The sequence below is a fragment of the Ornithorhynchus anatinus genome, chromosome 11, assembly GCF_004115215.2.
Source record: "Ornithorhynchus anatinus isolate Pmale09 chromosome 11, mOrnAna1.pri.v4, whole genome shotgun sequence".
NCBI classification, from domain to species: domain Eukaryota; kingdom Metazoa; phylum Chordata; class Mammalia; order Monotremata; family Ornithorhynchidae; genus Ornithorhynchus; species Ornithorhynchus anatinus.
Genome location: NC_041738.1, coordinates 62,751,151 through 62,773,909, shown reverse-complemented (window position 1 = coordinate 62,773,909; position 22,759 = coordinate 62,751,151). Strand labels below are relative to the sequence as shown.

At 46.5% G+C, this 22,759-nt stretch overlaps 1 protein-coding gene across 9 annotated transcripts in view; it reads left to right on the top strand.

The window, feature by feature from the left end:
- The first annotated feature begins 4,255 nt into the window (after positions 1 to 4,255).
- Positions 4,256 to 22,759, top strand: part of EFCAB3 (EF-hand calcium binding domain 3) — a 156,706-nt gene continuing 138,202 nt past the window's right edge. For 7 of the 9 annotated variants that reach the window (XM_039913538.1, XM_039913537.1, XM_039913542.1 and 4 more), the window contains exons 1-3: positions 4,256 to 4,367; positions 13,795 to 14,183; positions 16,580 to 16,845. In XM_039913538.1, coding sequence (XP_039769472.1) covers positions 13,839 to 14,183; positions 16,580 to 16,845 — 611 coding nt within the window. In that variant the 5' untranslated portion in view covers positions 4,256 to 4,367; positions 13,795 to 13,838. Of the gene's footprint in view, positions 4,368 to 13,750; positions 14,184 to 16,579; positions 16,846 to 22,759 lie in introns of all 9 variants that reach the window. The other 2 variants (XM_039913539.1, XM_029076177.2) reach the window with 2 other exon arrangements.

Below are 22,759 nucleotides of genomic sequence, written 5' to 3'. Positions count from 1 at the left end.
AATGGGGATTAAGACTGTGAGTCCCACGTGGGACAACCTGATTACCTTGTTTTTACCCCAGTGCTTAGAATACTGCTTGGCACATAGTAAGCACTTATATACCACAAATACCATAATTACTATTCGCTCTGCTGCAAGGATCACTTTTCTACTAATATGTTCAGTCCATGTTTCCCCACTCTTCAGGAACCTCCAGTGGTTTTTCACCCACTTCCACATCCAACAGACACTCCTTTCCAACAGCTCTGAAGCATTCAATCACCTTGCCCCTTTTCTCCTTACTTCCCTTTCATTCATTCATATTTATTGAGTACTTACTGTGTGCAGAACACTGTACTAAGTGATTGGGAGAGTACAATACAAGACTAAACAGACACATTCCCTGCCCACAAAGAGCTGTTCTCCTACTACAACCCAGCACACATGTCTCTCCTCTAACTTCAACAAAGTCATTGTACCTCGATCTCGTCTATCTCACCGCTGATCTCTCAACCATAACTAGCTTCTGTCCTGGAATGCCCTCCCCCTTCATATCTGATAGATGATGACTCTCCCCGCCTTCAAAGCCTTATTTGAAGGCACACCTCCTCCAAGTGGCCTTCCGACTAAGCCCTCATTTCCTCTTCTCCCACTCCCTTCTCATAAACCCTTGTATTTGGATTTGCACTCTTTATTCATCCCTCCCTCAGTCCCACAGCACTTAAGTCCATAGCCATAATTTATTAATTTATTTAAATTCATGTCTCTATCCCCCTCTAGACTCTAAGCTTGTTGTGGACAGGGAACATATCTACCAACACTACTCTATCCTTCTCTTCCAAGAGCTTAGTTTAGTGCTCTGCACACAGAAAGTGCTCAGAGAAGCAGGTTGGCTCAGTGGAAAGAGCCCGGGCTTGGGAGTCAGAGGTCATGGGTTCGTCTCCCGGCTCTGCCACTTGTCAGCTGTGTGACAGTGGGCGAGTCACTTAACTTTTCAGGGCCTCAGTGTCCTCATCTGTAAAACGGGGATGAAGACTGTGAGCCTCACGTGGGACAACCTGATGACCCTGTATCTACCCAGCGCTTAGAACAGTGCTCTGCACATAGTAAGCGCCTAACAAATCCCAACATTATTATTATTAATAATAATAAATAGGATTGATTGTTTGATTAAACTTTTGACGTAGACTATCTGAGCCTCACACCAACAGGGCCATCTTCTGGTCTTGGGGCTAAATTGCAAGAACGTTGTTAAGCGATTGGTTAGGATAATTTGGCTTAGAAACAATTGTGCAAAACATAGCATTCAATCAATCATTCATTCCATCGTATTTATTGAGCCCTTACTGTGTGCAAAGCACTGCACTAAGCCCTTGGGAGAGAACCATGTAACAAAAAACCAGACACATTTTCCCCACAACAAACTTGCTGTCTAGAGGGGGAGACAGACATTAATATAAACAAATAGATAAATTCCTTACAGATATGTACAGAAATATACATATGCACTGTAGGGATGGAAGAGAGGATGAATGAAGGAGCAACTAAGAATGGCACAGAAAGGAATGGGGGGAGAGGAAGGCTTGGTCAGGCAAGGCTTCTTGAAAGAGATGGGTCTTCAATAAGACTTTGAAGTGTGTGTGTTGGGGGGAGAAATTATCTGCCTGATATGAAGAGGAAGGGAGTTTCAGGCCAGAGTTAGGATGTGGGTAAGAGGTAGGAGGCAAGATAGATGAGATCGAGGTACTGCGAGAAGATTAGCATTAGAGGAACATAAGAGTTCAGGCTGGGTTGCAGTAGGAGAGTAGCAAGGTAAGGTAGAAGGGGGCAAGGTGATCAAGTGCTTTAAAGCAAATGGTGAGCAGTTTTGTTTGATGCGGGGGTGGATGGGCAACCACAGGAGTTTCTTGACTGGGAAACATGGTCTGAACATTTTTGAAGGAAAATGATTGGGGCAGCAGAATGGAGTATGGACTGGTGTGGGGAGAGACAGAAGGCGGGGAGGTCAGCAAGGAGGCTGACACAATAATCAAGGTGGGCTAGGATAAGTACTTGCATTAATGTGGTAGCATTCCAGAAAAGGTCACTGGTGGTGAGGAGGAGGAGCAACTCCAAACAAGAGTAGAATACAGTCCCTGCCATACTCCCCTCTCCCCACCTTGCTTCTCTCTCTGAAGGATTAAAAAAATTCTATCATTCAGTGGCATTTATTGAGGAGGGTGTGCACAGAACTGTACTAAGTACTTCTAGATCAATCAATCAATGGTATTTATTGAGTACTAACTGTGTGCAGAGATCCCACAGGAGCAAATCTTCATTAGTCCCCGAGTTGTCCGTCAGGCTCAAGGGTCTCTCATTAGTGGTGGAGCAGGACGTGAGCATCCCTTGTTCTCCAATGGTCTCTGCTCGTCGCGCTTAGTCCCTCCTCCAACTGTCCTTAATCTCTGACTAGTGGCCCGATCTGTCATTTTAGAGCCAAGTGGCCTGGATGTGGGAGGAGCCTTCACTCTGCGCTGTGGGGGCCATCATGGACCGCGGAGGCAACAGGGCAGCCTGAATCTCCTTTCCCTCACCTCGGCGGAGCTCAACCCAGGCCGTGGTTTAGAGCAAAGGAGGGGAAGGAACAAGGAGGAGGAACCTTCCTTTGGGTGTGGCTCTGTGTTAGAAGCGGCCTGGGGATGTCCCGAGGCATCAAACGCTCTCTGCAGGAGGCCTCTGTATTAGAGACCCGGCGCCGCTCCCCTCTCCGACCCGGGGCACAAGCCTCAGGAGGGGAAAGGTATCGATATTAATATTATTACGTGCCATCGAGTCGTTTTCGATTCATAGCAACTCCGTGGATTTACTTTCTCCAGAATGTCCTGTCCTCTGCCATCATCTGCAACTTTTCTAATGGTTCTTCCGTTATAGTTTCTATCCATTTAGCTGCCAGGCTGCCTCTTCTAAGTTTTCCCTGGACTTTCCCTAGCATTAGTGTCTTCTCCAGAGAATTAGTCCTCCCGATTATGTGTCCAAAATATGCTAATCCAAGTCGAGTCATTTGGCCTTCCAAAGACCACTGTGGTTTAATTTGCTCCAAAATCCTTTGTTTGTTTTTTGGGACCATGGCATTAACAAAAGCCTTCTCCAACACCAAGTTTCAAAAGAAATGATGTTCTCTCTATCCTGTATTTTCACCGTCCAGCTTTTGGAGCCATATATTGTCACTGGAAACACCATAGAGTTGACAATTTGTATTTTTGTGGCAATTGTTACATCAGCACATTTCATGACTTTTTCCAGGCTCCTCATAGCAAGTTTTCCTCACGCTAATCTTTGGCGTATTTCTTGGCTACTCGTTCCTTTGTAAGCATTCAATAAATATGATTGATTGATTGGAAATGGGAGAGGTGAGAGTATAAGAATTGAGAAGGGGAAGAAGCCGCATGGCCTCGAGGAAAGAGCACGAGCCTGGGAATCAGGACTTCAGTTTTAATTCTGGATTCACCACGTGTCTGCTGTATGACCTTGAATCACTTGCTTCACTTCTCTGGGCCTCAGTAATCTCATCTGTAAAGTGGAGATTAAGGCTGTGAGCCATATGTGGGATAGGACGTGTGTCCAACGTGATTTGCTTGTGTCTACCCCAGAGTTTAGTATTGTGCCTGACACACAGTAAGCGCTAAATACCGAAAAAAAAAGGGGGCAGAGGGACCGCCTTCGGCTCCTCTCCCTCCCTTCGCCCCCTCCCCTTTCCTCCCCCTCACCTCCTCCTTCATTCATTCATTCATTCAATGAGAAGCAGCGTGGCTTAGTGGAAAGTGCCTGGGCTTGGGAGTCAGAGGTCGTGGGTTCTAATTCCGGCTCCACCGCTTGTCTGTTGTGTAACCTTGGTTAAATCACTTAACTTCTCTGTGCCTCAGTTACCTCATTTGTAAAATGGGGATGAAGACTGTGAGCCCTATGTGGGACAACCTGATGACCTTGTATCTACCCCAGCGCTTAGAACAGTGCTTGGCACATAGTAAGCACTTAAGAAATACCAACATTATCATTATTATTATTTATTGAGCAATTACTGTGTGCAGAGCACTGGACTAAGCACTTAGAATCTGCAATTCGGCAACAGATAGAGACAATCCCTACCCAATAATGGGCTCAGGGTCTGCTCTCAATCCACCTCGCCTTCTGCCCACCTAGCCTGCTCCTCTTCCCACTGCCTCTTGCCCCCTCCCTGGTGACATCACAGGCCGTTGTGAGGCATTGCTGACGGTCATGGGGGGTGGGGGGCAAGTGGGCCCACAGGAGGCAAGGGCGAGCAGGGGAGCGGTCGAGCAGGCGGTGTCTGGTTTGGGCAGCGCCCTTCCTGAGGCCCTTTGGGCCGGGCTGCATGGTGGGGACTCGGCCAGGTAATGGCAGTGTGACAAGCTGGGGTAGGGAGGGTCTGCAACAGGCCAAGGGGGCTGGTCCCACGAGGCGAGGGGCCAGTGAGATAAGCTGAGTTGATCAGTGAGTCAAGCCAAAGGCCAGTGCTTCAAACTGAGGGGGGTCAGTGAGTCAAGCCGAAGGCCAGTGCTATAAGCTGAGCGGGCCAGTGAGATGAGCTAAGGGGGCCAATCCCACAAACTGAAGGGCCACTGAGGCAAGCTGAAGGGGGCAGTCTTTAGACTGTAAGCTCTGTGTGGGCAGGGAATTGTCTGTTATATTGTTCTATCATCCTCCCCCAAGCGCTTACTACAGAAGGGCTCAATTGACTAGCAGCCTGACTAGCTGAGAGAGGCAATACAACAAGCTGTGGCAGACGGTTGATAAGGTACAATGTGGCAGGAAGGTGGGAGACAGACAAGGTAGCCCAGAGACCCTGAAGTTGAAGAATAAGAGGAGCAGGGGGAGTGAAGCCATTGAAGATGAGGGAGGATCACAGTTTGGGGGAAAAAAACCTAATGAGAGCAAAGATGAGGGCAGTGAGTGTGAAAAAGGGATGAGAGAAAGGCCAGATTTTTTTGCCTCCCCGCGATACTAAACTAGGCAAACTTCAACCCCCCCTCAACCTTCTCACCTCTTATCCCAAGATATTGTTAAAAAAAAGTTTGTTTTTTTAAAATTTAACTGATACACATTTTGGAAAGAAAAAAATTAGGTCCCTCCCAACCCAGTCAATAGATATTATTTGAATGTTGGGTGAATTTGGCATATAATTAAATGAATTAATGCATTAGAGGTTTGTCATAATGTGAGGCCCTAAACTGAAGCTTATTTAGCTGATTCCTAAGTCTGGCACCAGCAGTAAGTGTGATGGAGTTTGGTTACTATGATGGAAGTTCTTCGAAAGTGGTCGTGGCCGTGGTGGGGTAAGGTTGAGTGGGAGTGAGGGGTGGGAATAGAAAACACAGGGCAGGAGGTGAGTGCAAACTTCATAAGTGGCAGGTGTAATAAGCCAGGGTCTGGATTGCTGACTCTTAAAGACCCTAAACTCCTCTGCCCCAGTGATGTGCTCATTCAGCAGTTGGCAGAGTTGTCATAGAAACACAGAACAAGGAGCTGGAAGGTTACTGCTTATCCCTGCCCCGGGATTCCATGTTCTTTTCCAGTTCCCCCTCTGCACATAGTAAGTTCTCAATAAATACCACTGATTGAGTACCCACTGAGTATACTAATAATAATGAGAACTGTGGTATTTGTTAACTATTAGCACTGTAAATAATAATAGTAATAATTATGGTATATTTCAAGCGCTGTTCTAAGCGCTGGGGTAGATTCAAGGTAATCAGGTTATAATAATAATGTTGGTATTTGTTAAGCGCTTACTATGTGCAGAGCACTGTTCTAAGCGCTGGGGTAGACACAGGGGAATCAGGTTGTCCCACGTGGGGCTCACAGTCTTCATCCCCATTTTACAGATGAGGTAACTGAGGCACAGATAAGTTAAGTGACTTGCCCACAGTCACACAGCTGACAAGTGGCAGAGCTGGGATTCGAACTCATGACCTCTGACTCCAAAGCCCATGCTCTTTCCACTGAGCCACGCTGCTTCTCTATGTGGGGCTCACAGTCTTAATCCCCATTTTAAGATGAGGTAACTGAGGCAGAGAAGTTAAGTGGCATGCCCAAGGTCACACAGCAGACAAGTGGAGAAACAGGGATTAGAACTCATGTTCTCTGATTCCCAAGCCCTTCTCTTTCCACTGAGCCACGCTGATTTTCTAAACTGTACTAACCTCTAAGAGAGTGCTTGACACAGTAAGTCTTAAATACCATAAAAAAGCTCCAAAAGCAACTATATCAGATACAGTAGTAAATTAGGCCACCATCACCAGAAATTCTTGTCATTCTTGAGGTGCAGGGAGGACCATGTCATGCTTCAGTTTGGTTTCCATTATGGAACAAGAGGAATAGCATGTCCTTTCACTAGCCTGGAACTCCCTCCCACTGCATATATGCAAAACCATCTCTCTCTCTGCCTTCAAAGCATTATTAAAGTCACATCTCCTCCAAAAGACCTTCCCCATTTATACCTTCTTTTCCCCAGCTCCCTCTCCCTTCTCTGTCATCTATACACTTGGTTCTCTGACCTTTGGGCATTTGATATTCACTCCACCCTCAACTCCACAGCACTTATATTCAAATCTTTAAATTATATATTATAAATTAATAATTTATATTAATGTTTGGCTCCTCTTCTAGACTGTAAGCTTGTTGTGGGCAGGGAACATTGCCACCAACACTGTTACACTCTACTCTCCCAAGTACTTAGTATAGTGCTCTGCACATAGTAAGTGCTCAGCAGAGAAGCAGCATGGCCTAGTGGATAGAGCTTGGGCCTGGGAGTCAGAAGAACCTGGGTTCTAATCCCAGTTCTGTCTCGTGTCTGCTGTATGACCTTGGGTAAGTCTCTTGACTTCTCTGTGCCTCAGTTACCTCATCTGTAAAAATGGGATCAAGGCTGTGAGCCCTATGTTGGACAGGGACCGTGTCCAACCCCATTACCTTGTATCTACTGCAGTGCTATTTAAGAGCTTAACAAATGCCATAATTGTTATTATTAACAAATACCCTTGATTGATTGATTCATCTTGCTACAGTTTGCCTTTTGCCTGCACTGGGCAAAACCCAGTGGTTCTGGATGTGCTCTTTCAAAATTTAGGAAACTCATCAGCTTTTGTCTTTCGAAAAGTGGATGTGAAACCAGATCATCTTAAGTCAAATTCCTCCTGAGCCTGATGGTAAAGTGTCGGCTGTGGTTTATTACTATTATTTAATTTTTTAAGTGCTTACTATGTAGGAGGGAGAACGGGTATGTAATTCCCATTTTACAATTTAGGAAAATGAGGCCCAAAGTGAGGTGACTTGCCCAAGGTCACACAGTGGGTAAGCTCGTTGTGGGCAGGGAATGTGTCTGTTTATTGTTATATTGTACTCTCCCAAGCTCTTAGTACAGTGCTCTGCACAGTAAGCACTCAACTATGCATGAATGAATGAATGAAACTGGAAGAGCAGGGATTAGAACTCAGGTCTTCTGACTCCTGGGTCCATACTCTATCAACTAGACCATACTTCTTCCCTGCGGGTACTGTGAGAGAGTGTCTGGACCTGAGGATAAAAAGTATAACGGCAGCAATTCAAATTGTATTGTTTTCTCCTGGAAGGTCTTGCACAGATCCCCAGTGATTAAAGCACTGTGACTTCTCCCAAATACATCTACGCTAATGCAGGGGAAATCAATCCTTTTACTCAGGGTTATCTCCAATATCTTTTCTGTGGTGAGCCTCTGCATTCTGGGCCTCAGTGACCTCCTTTGCTTTGTAAAATGTCTAGAGAGATACCTAGGAGCTGCAATAATGAGCCCACGTGTGGGTCAGGGATCCTGTAATAATAATGATTATCTTTATCATTATTATGGTATTTAAGTGCTTACTATGTGTCAAGCATTGTTCTAAGCACTGGGATAGATACAAGAAAATCAGGTTGGACACAGTCCCTGTCCCACATGGAGCTAATAGTTTTAATCCCCATTTTATAGATGAGGTAACTGAGGCACAGAGAAGTGAAATGACTTGGCCAAGGCCACAGCAGACAAGTGGTGGAGCCGGGGTTAGAACCCACATCCTCTGACTCCCAAGCCTGTGCTCTTGCCACTAAGCCATGCTGCTTCCATAAGTATAACGGTCTCCCAAGCTCTTTCTTGGTCCAGTACTCTGGATACGGTAAGCGCTCAATAAATACCTTGGAGTGACTGATTACTTAGACCAGGAGGCCCATGAGGAACAGTGTGGCCTAATGGAAGAAGCACAGGCCTGAGAGTCAGGACCTGGGTACTAATCCCAACACCACCGCTTACCTGCTGGGTGACCTGGTGCAAGACACTTTACTTCTCTGTGCCTCAGTTCCCTCATCTACCAAATAGAGATTCAATAATTGTTTTCCCACCCACTTAGACTGACAGCCCCATGTGGGACATGATTATCTTGTATCTACTACAGGGCTTAGTACAGTGCTTGGCACATAGGAAGTGCTTAACAAATATCATTTTTATTATTACTAATAAAGAGGGACTGTATCTGACCTCTACCCCACTGCTTAGTGCAATGCTTGGAACATAGTAAATGCTTAACAAAAGCCACGACTCATTATCATTATTAGTTGTAATAATGACAATAATAATGATGATTTGAAAAATATCTAAAGCAGTAGCATGGGGAAGATTGACCTATCATTTTTCTAGTTGACCACAAGATGGTAGCGTGATACCTGATAAACCCCACCAGAGTCGCTCTGCTGTACAAAGGACAGTCACAGTTACATATCTAGACACACACGTGTATGCATACGTTAACAAATACACACACATATTGCAGTCTTACACTGCACACTGAGTAACAGGAAATGGATTTTCACAGTCCCCAGGAACCTCAAGATATCAGTCCCCAAACTGTCCGTATTATGAATCACTAAACTAATGTGACAAATGACTACCCAAGGCCCAAATATCCCGCTCAAACTATGGCGATGTTCATGGTATCCTAGGCTTCCACAAGAAGACAAAATATGATAATGAAAGGTCAACTGGTTCTGTAGTCTCAGGGGGAACCCCATGAAGGGTAACCCCAGGGAGAGACACCAAGAAGCAAGAATACAATGAGGCTAACAGATGGTTGGCTCTCTGGTTCCCACTCAGTGATATCAAGCCCTGGGTGGTTCCTCTGAAATGTGCACTTTGCTTCTCCATCTCTTCTATCTCTCCCCTGGCCCCTTGTCCACAGAATTCCTTCCCCCTTCATATAAGATAGACCACCACTCTCGCCACCTTAATGTCTTATTAAGAATCACATTTCCTCCATGAGGCTTTTCCTGACTAAGCCTTTGTTTTCCCTATTCACCCTCCCTTCTGTGTGGCCGATTCACTTGCATCTGTATTCCTTAAAGCACTTGATATTTACCCCACCCCCAGCCCCACAGTTCTTATGTGAATATCCCTATAATCTACCGGTTCCTTTGTATGTAATTTATTTTAATTTCCATCTTCCCTGCTAGACTGTAAGCTCTGTGTGGACAGGGTTCGTATCTCTCAACTCTATTGTCTCGTACTGTCCCAAATGCTTAGTACATTGTTTTGCACACAGTAAGTCTCAGTTGGACCAAAAGGCTTGATGGGAACTCATGGTCTCCCTTTGAAGTAGTTCCTGGGGGCCGAGAGCTTGATTTGTTCCAGTGTCTGCTTGACTACCCAAGGTTCACAGAACCATGACCCAGAACTCTTTAGGGGGATTTGAATCAGCCTTGGTGTTCAAGGGTGACCCTGACCGGTCCATAGGTGATATAAGGGAGCCCCCAGCTAGCTTAATGCCGACCTGAACCTGTTAGGTTTGGAGAGAACCAGATCCTTATCACTGGGAGGAAAATGGCAGCCAAATGCCATTGTGATTGTCTGTTTCTGGTGCCTGATTGGACAACAAAGGCAAAATATTTTATCCCATATTTCGTAGTTTCTACTTAACTGTTATTCCTCCCAGAAGCTGTCCTAGGAAGTCACATTTAATGATTTGAACAGCTCTTTAACTTGCTACATTCCTGAGGCCTGACTGATTCTGGCAATTCCCTTGAGTTCAGATCAGGAGTGATCCTTTAAAAGCTCGCTTTTAAAAGCGACATCATTAATCAATAGAATAATGGTATTTATTGAGGGCTTACTGTGTGCACAGCACTGTACTAAATTTATTTGATAGTGAAGTACAGAGTTGGTAGTCATGTTCCCTGCCCACAAAGAACTTACAACCTACAGAGGGATTACAGACATTAAAATAAATTATGGCTATGTCCATAATTGCTGTGGAACTGAGGGTGAGGTGAATATCAAGTCTTTAATAGGTACAGATCCAAGTGAACTGTGGGGCAGGGAATGTGTCTGTTACAGTGTTATATTGTATTCTACTGTTTTATTAGTACAATGGCCTGCGCACAGTAAATGCTCAATAAATACAATTGTCTGACTGCTTAGGTGATGCAAAAGGGAGAGGGAGTAGGAGAAATGAGGGCTTAGTCAGGGAAACCTCTTGGAGGAGTTGTCATTTTAATAAGGCTTTGAAGGTGGGGATAGTGGTGGTCTGTACGATGTGAAAGGAGAAGGAGTTCCAGACCAGAGGGAGGATGTGGACCACGGTTCAGCAGTGAGTTAGATAAGATCGAGGCACAGTGAGTTGTTTGGCATTCAGGAGAGCAAAGCATGCTTTGTAGTGGGAAATCAGCAAGGTAAGGTGATAATAATGATGATATTTGTTAAGCGCTTACTATGTGCCAAGCACTGTTTTAAATGCTAGGGTAGATACAAGGTAATCAGGTTGTCCCAAGTGGGGCTCACAGTCTTAATCCCCATTTTACAGATGAGGTAACTGAGGCACAGAGAAATGTAGTTCATTCATTCATTCAATAGTATTTATTGAATGCTTACTATGTGCAGAGCACTGTAGTGAGTGCTTGGAATGGACAATTCGGCAACAGATAGAGACAATACCTGCCCAATGACGGGCTTACAGTCTAATCAGGGAGACAGACGGCAGAGCAAAACAGAATGAAACAAAAACAAGACAACATTATGATGATAAATAGTAATAATAATAATATTGATATTTGTTAAGCGCTTACTATGTGCAGAGCACTGTTTTAAATGCTGGGGTAGATACAGTGTAATTAGGTTGTCCCACATGAGGCTCACAGTCTTAATCCCCATTTTACAAATGAGGGAACTGAGGCACAGAGAAGTTAAGTGACTTGCCCACAGTCATACAGCTGACAAGTGACAGAGCCAGGATTTGAACCCATGACCTCTGACTACCAAGCCCGGGCTCTTTCCACTGAGCCACGCTGCTTTAAATAGAATCAAGGGGATGTACACCTCATTAACAAAATAAATAGGGAAATAAAAATAAATATACAAATGAGCAAAGTGGTGAGGGGAGGAGAAGGGGGGAGGGGGAGGAGCAGAGGGAAAAGGGGCTCAGCTGAGGGGAGGTGAAGGGGGAAGGGAGAGGAGCAGAGGGTAGGGGAAGGGGAGGGGAGGGGGAGCAGAGGGAGCAGAGGGAAAAGGGGGTAGCTCAGTCTGGGAAGGCTTCTTGGAGGAGGTGAGCTCTCAGTAGGCTTTGAAGAGGCCAAGAGAGTTAGTTTGGTGGAGGTGAGGAGGGAGGGCATTCCAGGACAGCGGGAGGACGTGGGCCAGAGGTCGACGGTGGGATAGGTGTGAACGGGGGACGGTGAGGAGGTGAGCGGCAGAGGAGCGAAGCATGAGGGGTGGGCAGGAGAAAGAGAGAAGGGAGGAGAGGTAGGAGGGGGCAAGGGGATGGATAGCCTTGAAGCCAAGAGTGATGAGTTGATGAGTGATGAGATCAGAGAAGCAGCGTGGCTCAGTGGAAAGAGCACGGGCTTGGGAGTCAGAGGTCATGGGTTTGAATCCCTGCTCGGCCACTTGTCAGCTGTGTGACTTTGGGCAAGTCACTTAACTTCTCGGTGCCTCAATTACCTCATCTGTAAAATGAGGATTAAGACTGTGAGCCCCACGTGGGACAACCTGATTCCCCTGTGTCTACCCCAGCGCTTAGAACAGTGCTCGGCACATAGTAAGCGCTTAACAAATACCAACATTATTATTATTACTATTTATCATCATAATGTTGTCTTGTTTTTGGGGATTAAGACTGTGAGCCCCACTTGGGACAACCTGATTACCTTGTATCTACCCCAGCATTTAAAACAGTGCTTGGCACATATCCAGCCGGGATACTATGAGAGCCTGTACCAGCACGATAGCCGTTTGGACGGAGAGGAAAGGGTGGATCTTGGTGATATTGTGAAAGTGAGACCGGCAGGCAATGGTGACAGATTGGATGTGTGGGGTGAATGAGAGAGTTGCCCAAGGTCACGCAGCAGCTCAATGGTGGAGTTAGGATTAGAACCTATGACCTCTGACTCCCAAGCCCATACTTTTTTGACTAAGCCTCGCTGCTTCAAGGGAGAGCTGATTGAGAGATTTAAAGGTGATGGTACGGAGTTTCTCTTGGAGGGGAGGTTGATGGTCAACCACTTGAGGTTCTTGAGAGATGGGGAGACATGGACTGAACGTTTTTGTAGAATAATGATCTGGGTAGCAGAGTGAAATGAGAACTGAAATGGGAAGAGATGGGTAGTAGAGAGGTCATTGAGGAGGCTGATGCAGTAGTCAAAGTGGGATAGGATACGTGCTTAGATCAGCACGATAGCATCTGGATGGAGGAGAAAGGGAGGATTATAGAGCTTTGCATATGGTGACAGATTGAATGTGAGGGTTGAATAAGAGATGAGTCGAAGATAATGCCAAGTTTTGGGCTTATGGGACAGGGAGGATAGTGGTGTTGTCTACAGTGAAGGGAAAAATAGGTGGATGAGAGGATTTGGGCGGGAAGATGAGTTCTGCTAGCTTTACCCTTGGCTGGTGGTTGGGTAGATATGTGCCTGAAAGATAGATTGTGAGGAAGCCATGCCATATTCAGTCAATCAATTGTTATTTATTGAGTGCTTAATGTGTACAGGGCACTGTACTAAGCGGTTGGGCAAGTTCAGTACAACAATATAATGGAGTAAGTATTCATTCATTCAATCATATTTATTGAGCGCTTACTGTATGCAGAGCACTGTACTGTGCACTTAGAAAGTACAGTTTGTGAACACATAGACACCTCCCCTCCCCACAGTGACCTTACAGACTAGTGGGGGAGATAGACATTAATATAAATAAATGTGACAGATATGGACATAAATGCTGTGGGGCTAAGGGAGAGATGAATAAAAGATGTGGCCTAGTGGAGAGAGCACGGGTCTGGGGGTCAGAAGTACCTGGGTTCCAATTCCGGCTCCGCCACTTATCTGCTGCGAGACCTCAGGCAAGTCACCTAACTTCTTTGTGACTCAGTTGCCTCATCTGTAAAATGAGGACTAAGACTGTGAGTCCCTTGAGAGACATGGACTGTGTCCAACTTGATTAGCTTGTATCTACCCCAGCGTTCAGAACAGTGCCTGGCACATAGTAAGCACTTAACAAATACCATGAAAAAAAGGGAGCAAATCATTCATTCATTCAATCATATTTATTGAACGCTTACTGTGTGCTAAGCACTGTGAAGAGAGCTTGGAAGAGTACAGTAGAACTATAAACAGACACATTTCCTGCCCACAAAGAGCTTATAGTCTAGGTAGACACTCCAGGAAAACACCAATGCACGCAAAAGGGCGTGTGTTGCCGACAGACTCCTGTCCGTTTTTGGTGCAGAAAGCCTCCCTGGCTATTGCTGCTTTCTCACCTCCATTCTACAGAGTCGTGGGGATTTTAAGCGGCTGGCTGGTGTGCAGTTCTCAAAATGGAGCTGGACCTAGAGGAGCACCCTCTATGCAGGGACAGTCTTTCGGACCAACTTCTAGAGTTTTCTAGAAAAGAAGCACGTTCTGTACCAAAAAGGAAAGAACCCTGGAATTCAGAACAGCAGGCTTCAGGGAGCAAATCCCACCAAGCAGAAGATCACAGGGAAGAGGCAGCAGTAGCTCAGCCCGAAAACAGGAAAGAGGTCGAAGTAGCCCAGCCAGAAGAAGTTCACAGGAAAGAGGTCGAAGTAGCCCAGCCAGAAGAAGATCACAGGAAAGAGGAAGAAGTAGCCCAGCCAGAAGGAGATCACAGGAGAGAGGCAGCAATAGAAGAAGAAAACAAGGTGAGTTTCTGAGCGGTATGGGTGTGCTGCGGTGGGTAATTGGTTAGGTTGGGTTTGAAGGACATAAACGAAGGAGCCCAAGTTCCTGCATCCCCTGTGCCTGTAAGGTTCAGAAGTGGAAGGAAAAGCTTTTCCAGCTTTTGTCCCCACATTCATTGGTCCTAGATCCTGGGAAATTGTATTTCCAGCAATTAAACCATGATTTTCCTCGATTCATCCCATAATCTAGACATAACTGTGGAACTTCCCAGAAGTGCAACGGTGACGCCGAAAAGACTCCTTAACTGACTTCCTAACTCAGAGCCAGGTCTTTTCAGCCAACCCATCTACTGTCATCGTTGGTATTTCTTTGCCCTTGTATGGGCCTTTGATTCTGGGAACCCCACTGGTCACCGTCAGGAGGCCCAGTCCCTGCAGGGTGGGACATATTAGTTGTAAGGTAATAGAGCCCGGGCTTTGGAGTCAGAAGTCATGGGTTCTAATCCCACCTCCGCCACTTGTCAACTGTGTGACTTCGGGAAAGTCACTTAACTCTGGGCCTCAGTTACCTCATCTGTAAAATGGGGATTGAGACTGTGAGCCCCACATGGGACAGGTACTATGTCCAACCCAACTTCTTGTATCCACCACAGCGCTTAGTACAGTGCCTGACACATAGTTAAGTGCTTAACAAATGCCATTATTATTATTATTATTGTTATTAATAAAGCCAAGATGTTCAGTGGGCAATCCCACCTCCTCATTTCTAGGGCAGTGGCTTACTTGCTGATTTCTGGCTGATTATTTCAGAAGTCTTGGCGGGCCGCTGGGACGTCTCCATGCTTGAATTATCCCATGTGAATCTCCCATTCCACAGATCATGAGCACTCACTCTTGACTTTACTCACCATGAGCCCTGTTAGTTTTTTCATTTTTTTAATGGTATTTCATTCAATAGTATTTATTGAGCGCTTACAGAGCAATGTACTAAGCACTTGGAATGTACAGTCCGGCAACAGTTAGAGACAATCCCTGCCCAATGACGGGCTCACAGTCAGCAACACCTTCAGAAACAGTGAGAGGGGCCTGGGTTTCCAAACGGAAGCCTTACGCTGATTGTGTGTTTGCCGGGAATTCCTAAAGTCATCAGAGCTCCTTTTGATTGTAGTCCAAATTTGGGATTCCCAGTGGGCTTGGGGTGCGGTGCAGGGTGTTGTGTGGAGTCATTCACCACAACCAAAATATCCAGTAGCAGCCCCGGCCCTTCTCCAGCCGCCGGTCAGGACCAGGCTCCAGTCTGGGTTGCTTTCTCTAAATTTGCACCCATCTTCCCTTGACTGTTGGCCCGTTCTGGCCTCTTTCAGTTTATGTGGCCCGATTGCTTCACAAGACCCTAAAAAGAACTAAGGTATTTGCAGAGAAGTGGCTTGGCTTAGTGGAAAGAGCACGGCCTTGGGAGTCAGAGGACGTGGGTTCTAATCCCAACTGTGCCATTTGTCTGCTGTGTGACCTTGGGCAAGTCACTTAACTTCTTTGTGCCTCAGTTACCTCCTGTAAAATTGGGGATTGAAAAATGTGAGCCCCACTTGGGACAATCTGATTACCCTGTATCTACCCCAGCACGTAGAACAGTGCTCAGCACATAGTAAGCGCTTAACAAATACAGAGCTTGCCACATACTAAGCACTTAATAATAATAATAATAATAATAATAAAGGTATTTGTTAAACACTTACTATGTGCCAAGCACTGGGAGGGATAAAAGGTAATCAGGTTGTGCCACATGGGGCTCACAGTCTTAATCCCCATTTTACAGATGAGGTAACTGAGGCACAGAGAAGTGAAGTGACTTGCCCAATGTCACAGAGCTGACAAGTAGCAGAGCTGGGATGACCTCTGATTCCCAAGCTCATGCTCTTTCCACTGAACCACACTGTTTCTCATAGCAACTGCTTAATAAATATTATAAGGGCTTAACTAGTGCCACTGTTATTATTATTATCACTATAATATAATGAAAAAGCAATAATAATAATAATTATTATATTGAATCTACCCCAGTGCCTAGCATGGAGCTTGATACACAGTAAGCGCTTAACAAGTACTGTTATTGTTATTCTTATTATTAATGATCATCATAATGGTATGGGACACTAGTAAATAATAAATAACAATGAATACATAGATTAATTTATATTAATGTCTGCCTCCCTTTCTAGACTATAAGGTTGTATGGGCAGAGATTGTGTCTACCATCTCTGTCGTATTGTACTTTCCCAAGCCTTTAATACTGAGCTCTGCATACAGTAAAGCACTCAATAAATACCACTGATGATGATGATGGTATAAATCAATTAATCAGTCATGCTGGAAAGAAAATGGTTAATGTCTGACGTGGTGGTCCTTTCTCATTTCAGCAGGATCAAGACTCAAATGGGATAGAGGACTTGCAGTTAGAGAGGCAGGGGATTCCCCACACAGGAGAACCAATTGGTTCCTCCTCAGAGGCAGACATCCAGCCTCTAGACTCCGCCGAGCCGGAACCGGCTGGGACCACCCTGCCACCTTCCCCTCCTGCCCAGGGCGAAGAAGCCACGGCCCAGGGCCCGGAATCGACAGAGGATCAGCCCCCTCCTACCCCGGACCCTGAGGATGCATTGCCAAATTCAGATTCCAAAGAGGAGTAAGTGAATACTCTGTGTTCTACTGTAGTTTTCCTGCAGGAGAGCTGAGCCTATGCAACGTTGGTGGAGGTGATCGGGTTAGCAATGAAACAACTCTTGAAGCCTGGACGGGATGCATGACTTCTAACTGTGTCTATCCGGGTTTGTCCGTGTCTGTCGTGTCTCCGGTGGGTGGAGTGGGGAGTCAAGAGCTGGGTGGGGGAGGGGTCTGAGGAGAAGGAAATGGGAAAACATTCAGGAACACGACTCTCTCATTCCCCAACGTCCAGAGACCAGGCCACCTCTGGCCCAGCCCCTGGTTTGAGGGATTGGACTTGGTTGGAGTTTAGTCCTTGTCCTAAAGTCAGAGGACCGCGATAAAGTTTTGAATTTGCCCATCAGACCTCCCGAGGGATCTTCAGACTAGGTTGTCTCAATAATAACTGTGGTGTTTGTTAAGCACTTATTAAATGCTAAGTACTGTAGAAAGCACTGGGGAAGAAACAAGATGATCGGGTCCCACATGAGGCTCACAGTCGAAGTAGTGGGGAGAACAGAGATTGCATCTCCATTACGCAAGTAATAATAATGATGGTATTAAGCACTTTCTATGTGTCAAGCACTGTTCTAAGCACTGAGGTAGATACAAGCTGATCAGGTTGGACCCAGTCCCTGTCCCACTTGGGGCTCACAGTCTTAATCCCTATTTTACAGATGAGGTAACTGAGACCCTGAGAAGTGAAGCAACTTGCCCAGGGGCCTATGGCAGACAAGTAACAGAGTGGGATTAGAACTCAGATACTCAGGATCTCAAGCCCATCCTTGATCACCCAGTATAACCCCCCAGTCTTGGCTGTGGTTCCAGTCCCTGATCTTCTCGGAGCACCGGGACCCCAGCGTCAGAGCTGGGCTTACATCAGGCAGAGGGCTGGGAGGGAGCCTGAGTCTCACTTAGAAGGGCAAAGCCAACCCGGGGTAATGTGTCACACGTATTTGGTGGTCTTCCTTGGGCAGTCTGATGATCAATTGCTGGTCATTGGGGAAGCATCAGTGAGTCAAAAAATGAAACTCAGCCTAACTACAATCTACAAGTCAGAGGTCACAGGTTAGTTTGTGGCGGGTTGGAGGGCAAATGATCGATCTGCTGTTTCCCCCTTCTCCCGGCATGGTTCCCACCACGATCACCACTTCTCCTGGGCTTATTCTGAATTGGTTTTGGCTTTAAGTTAGTCCTCAAGGGAATTTAGGTGATCTCTCCTCAGACAGGCCAAGGGGTTAGTTTTTTTTTAGAAATGGTACTTGTTCAGCTCTTACTATGTGCTAGGCACTGTACTAAGCTCTGGGGTTGATACAAGCTAATCGGGTTGAACACAGTCCATGTCCCACATGGGGCTCACAATCTTAATCCCCATTTTACAGATGAGGTACACGAGGCAGAGAGAAGTGAAGTGACTTGCCCCAGGTCACACAGCAGAGAAGTAGCGGAGCTGGGACTAGGGGAAGCAGCGTGGCTCAGTGGAAGGAGTCTGGGCTTCGGGGTCAGAGGTCATGGGTTCGACTCCCGGCTCTGCCACTTGTCAGCTGTGTGACTGTGGGCAAGTCCCATGATCTATCCTCTAGGCAACACTGTTTCCCTAGGCTATGCTGCTTCCCTAAACGTGATGAAACCAGGACCAAGGAGACGATGGGAGGTGTATGAGCAAGGCTCAGATTTCTGGAATTGGGGATGCTGGTTTGCAGGGTGGGGGTGAGGGAAGCAGCTCGATTGGGCCCACTCTTCTGGGCAGAGTGCTCTCACCCAGAGCCCCTCAATCAGGCACTCAATCAGTAGTATTTATTGAGCACCTAATGGGTGCTCAGTAGTATTTATTGAGCACCTAATGGGTGCTGAGCAGTATACTAAATGCTTGGGAGAGTACAATAGAATTAGTAGACAATCCCTGCCCTCAAGGATCTGACAATCTAGCTGTGGAAGTAGATACTAAAATAAATTACAGACAGGAGGAAGAAGACTGGAGAGAGTTCAGGGTCAAGCCATCAGTCAGGTAGAGAGCGAATTCTGGCCAATTTCAGATCAAAGCAGGGACAGGAAAGAGGACCAAGCATTGGGTCTTTGACCTTGTCCCTGATGAGTGTGCTTGACCAAACTACCAACCACAAAGCAAGAGTCTGTTTCCTTCTCTCCACCCCCACCTTCTAACTCACTTGCTTAATGCACGGATGGCGTTCAGGGCATTCCTCACCTCAAAAGCGGGAAAGGGAGCCCCTTTTTATGCCTCTGTTTCCCCTCCTCGCTCTTCACCTCCAGGTGAATGTAGGAAATGTGTAGGAGCTTACTATCACCTCTGGGCTGATGTCTTCTCTCTCTTGGGCCATTCTTTTTTTAATGGCCTATAGGGTAATATGGCCTTGATGCACACGTAATCCCTGCTTCTCCCCCCTCTGCATCCAAGGCAGAGAGAGCTTGCATCTCTCGCTCCCTGGATTCCAGTGCAGATGAATCCTAATTCAGTTTTCTCAATGAGTTCAACCAGTTGCAACCCTAAACACGTCTTTGGGTCACAAAACACCCGGTAGCTATCTCGGCTTTTGTTCAGCGTAGGCTTCCCAACCGCTTGGGGAAGGACAAAAAATCCTTCCCCATTTGCTACCATTTCAAACAAAACCCTATCAAGTCCCTGTTGGCTCCTGTTACCTCACAACCCTGCACGGAAAGTCACACTCCCTGTTTATGATGTCATACAAGTGTTTGCCCTGTATAGTGATTTGAAAGCCAAAGCTTTAGTGGATTTTTTTACGGTAATTGTTAAGCACTACAGTGTGCCAGTCACTGATCTAAGTCCTGGGGTAGATACAACATAATCAGGTTGAACACAGTCCCTGTCCCACATGGGGCTCATGGTCTAAATCTCCATTTTATAGCTGAGAAATGAAGTGATTTGCCCAAGGTCACACCGCAGATAAGAACTTAGAACCCAAGTCCTCTGACTCCTAGGCCTGTGCTTTTTCCACTAGGCCATGCTGCCATCCCCTCCCATGCTTATCCTCCCTTCCCGCTCAGAGACTGAAAGTTCGTTGTGGGCAGGAAATGTCTGTTTATTCTTGTGTTGTACTCTCCCAAGTGCTTAGTACAGTGTTCGGCACACAGTAAGCACTCAATAAATATGATTTACTGACTGGCATCTTCAGTCACATTTTTGGGTGTGAATTAGCAGTGCATTTCCTCCCCACTCCCTGAAAATCATGTGTTAAAGCAAACAAGTAGGTTGTGGACCTTCTCTGGAGTTGGGGACAAAGGGAGGGAAGAAGAGAGAAGGCTTCTGAGAGGGCTCTTCAGGGAGGAGGGAGGTTTTAGGATTTCCAAATAGAACTAACTCTGAAACAACGGATGAGTGAATGAAAAATTCCAAAATTCAGAATAATTCACTTAACCATCCTAATCTAGGCGTCTTGCTATGATTCCTCTCCATTCTGGGTATTCTTTTAGGTTTACAAGTCTTACAAGTTCCTTTCCTGATCCTCTTTTAAGGCTTCTTGCCTCATCCTTCCTTGCCTCACCTCTCTCACCTACCTTTTCATTTATCCCTTGTTTCCTTCCTCTGTGTCCTGGTGCCCTGCCCGGAGTGCCCAGGTCCCACACTGTATTTTTCTTTCTTCTCTTCTTCCCCCTCTTGCCCTCCCTGTTAATGCCTGTTTTATTTGTGTGCCTTCTCTGGATCCTCATTTCCTCCCTCTTTACTTTGTCCCATCTCTCCCCTTCCCTCTTTTTTGCCGGCTCGTCTTCTTTCTCATCATTCATTCATTCATTCAATAGTATTTATTGAGCGCTTACTATGTGCAGAGCACTGTACTAAGCGCTTGGGATGAACAAGTCGGCAACAGATAGAGACAGTCCCTGCCGTTTGACGGGCTTACAGTCTAATCGGGGGAGACGGACAGACGAGAACAATGGCACTAAACAGCGTCAAGAGGAAGAACATCTCGTAAAAACCGATGGCAACTAAATAGAATCAAGGCGATGTACAATTCATTAACAAAATAAATAGGGTAACGAAAATATATACAGTTGAGCGGACGAGTACGGTGCTGTGGGGATGGGAAGGGAGAGGTGGAGGAGCAGAGGGAAAAGGGGAAAATGAGGCTTTAGCTGCGGAGAGGTAAAGGGGGGATGGCAGAGGGAGTAGAGGGGGAAGAGGAGCTCGGTCTGGGAACGCCTCTTGGAGGAGGTGATTTTTAAGTAAGGTTTTGAAGAGGGAAAGAGAATCAGTTTGGCGGAGGTGAGGAGGGAGGGCGTTCCAAGACCGCGGGAGGACGTGACCCAGGGGTCGACGGCGGGATAGGCGAGACCGAGGGACGGTGAGGAGGTGGGTGGCAGAGGAGCGGAGCATGCGGGGTGGGCGGTAGAAAGAGAGAAGGGAGGAGAGGTAGGAAGGGGGAAGGTGATGGAGAGCCTTGAAGCCTAGAGTGAGGAGTTTTTGTTTGGAGCGGAGGTCGATAGGCAACCACTGGAGTTGTTTAAGAAGGGGAGTGACATGCCCAGATCATCACAATTTTCCCTCTTAATTTAGTGGGTCCCAGATCTCCCATCCACCACCACTCCAGCCAGCATAAAGCCACTGCTCCGTTATTTACTCCAGCAGAGAGCTGGACTCCCCCAAGCTCCCAGGGGAAGAAGATCGGAAGGACATGTCTAAAACCAAACTCCTTATCTTCCCTCCCAAGCCCTGTCCTCTCCCTGACTTCCCTGTCACTGTGGATGGCACTACCATCCTTCCCGTCTCACAGGCCCACAATCTTGGTGTCATCCTTGACTCAGCTCTCTCATTCACCCCATACATCCACTCCGTCATCCATCACCAACACCTGCCGGTCTCACTTTCACAATATCGCCAAGATCCACCCTTTCCTCTCCATCCAAATTGCTATCCTGCTGGTACAAGCTCTCATAATATCCCAACTGGATTATTGTGTCAGCCTCCTGTCTGATCTCCGTTCCTCCTGTCTCTCCCCACTCCAGTCTATTCTTCATTCTGCTGCCCGGCTCATCTTCCTAGAGAAATGCTCTGGGCATGTCACTCCCCTCCTCAAATACCTCCAGTGGTTGCCTATCAACCTCCGCACGAAACAAAAACTCCTCACTCTTGGCTTCAAAGCTCTCCATCACCTTGCTCCTCCTACCTCACCTCCCTTCTCTCTTTCTACTACCCAACCCATACACTCCGCTCCTCTGCCGCTCACCTCCTCACCGTCCCCTGTTCACGCCTATCCTGCCGATGACACCAGGCCCAAGTCCCACCGCTGTCCCGGAATGTCCTCCCTCCTCACATCTGCCAAATTAACTCTCTTCCCCTCTTCAAAGCCCTACTGAGAGATCACCTCCTCCAGGAGGCCTTCCCAGACTTAGCTCCCCTTTCCCTCTGCTCCTCCTTCCCTCCCCTCCCCCCACCCTCTGCTTTTCCCCCTTCCCCTCCTCTCAGCACTATGCTCATTTGTATATATTATTTATTACCCTATTTATTTTGTTAATGAGGTGTGCATCTCCTTGATTCTCTTTATCTTGATGATTTTGTCTTGTTTTTGTTTTGTTCTGTTTTGCTTTGCTGTCTGTCTCCCCTGTTTAGACTGTGAGCCTGTCACTGGGCAGGGATTGTCTCTATCTGTTGCCGAATTGTACATTCCAAGCGCTTAGTACAGTGCTCTGCACATAGTAAGTGCTCAATAAATACTATTAAATGAATCGGGAGAGACAGTGGGATGACAGCTGCCCAGAAAGTGAATAAGCACCATGAGGAGTGGTTTGTGAATCGATCAGTGAATCAATCAATCAATCATATTTATTGTGCATTTAATGTGTGGAGAACACTGTACTAAGCATTTGGGAGAGTCCAGTACAACAGAGTTGGTAGAAATGACCCCTGCCTATGTTGCAGTCTA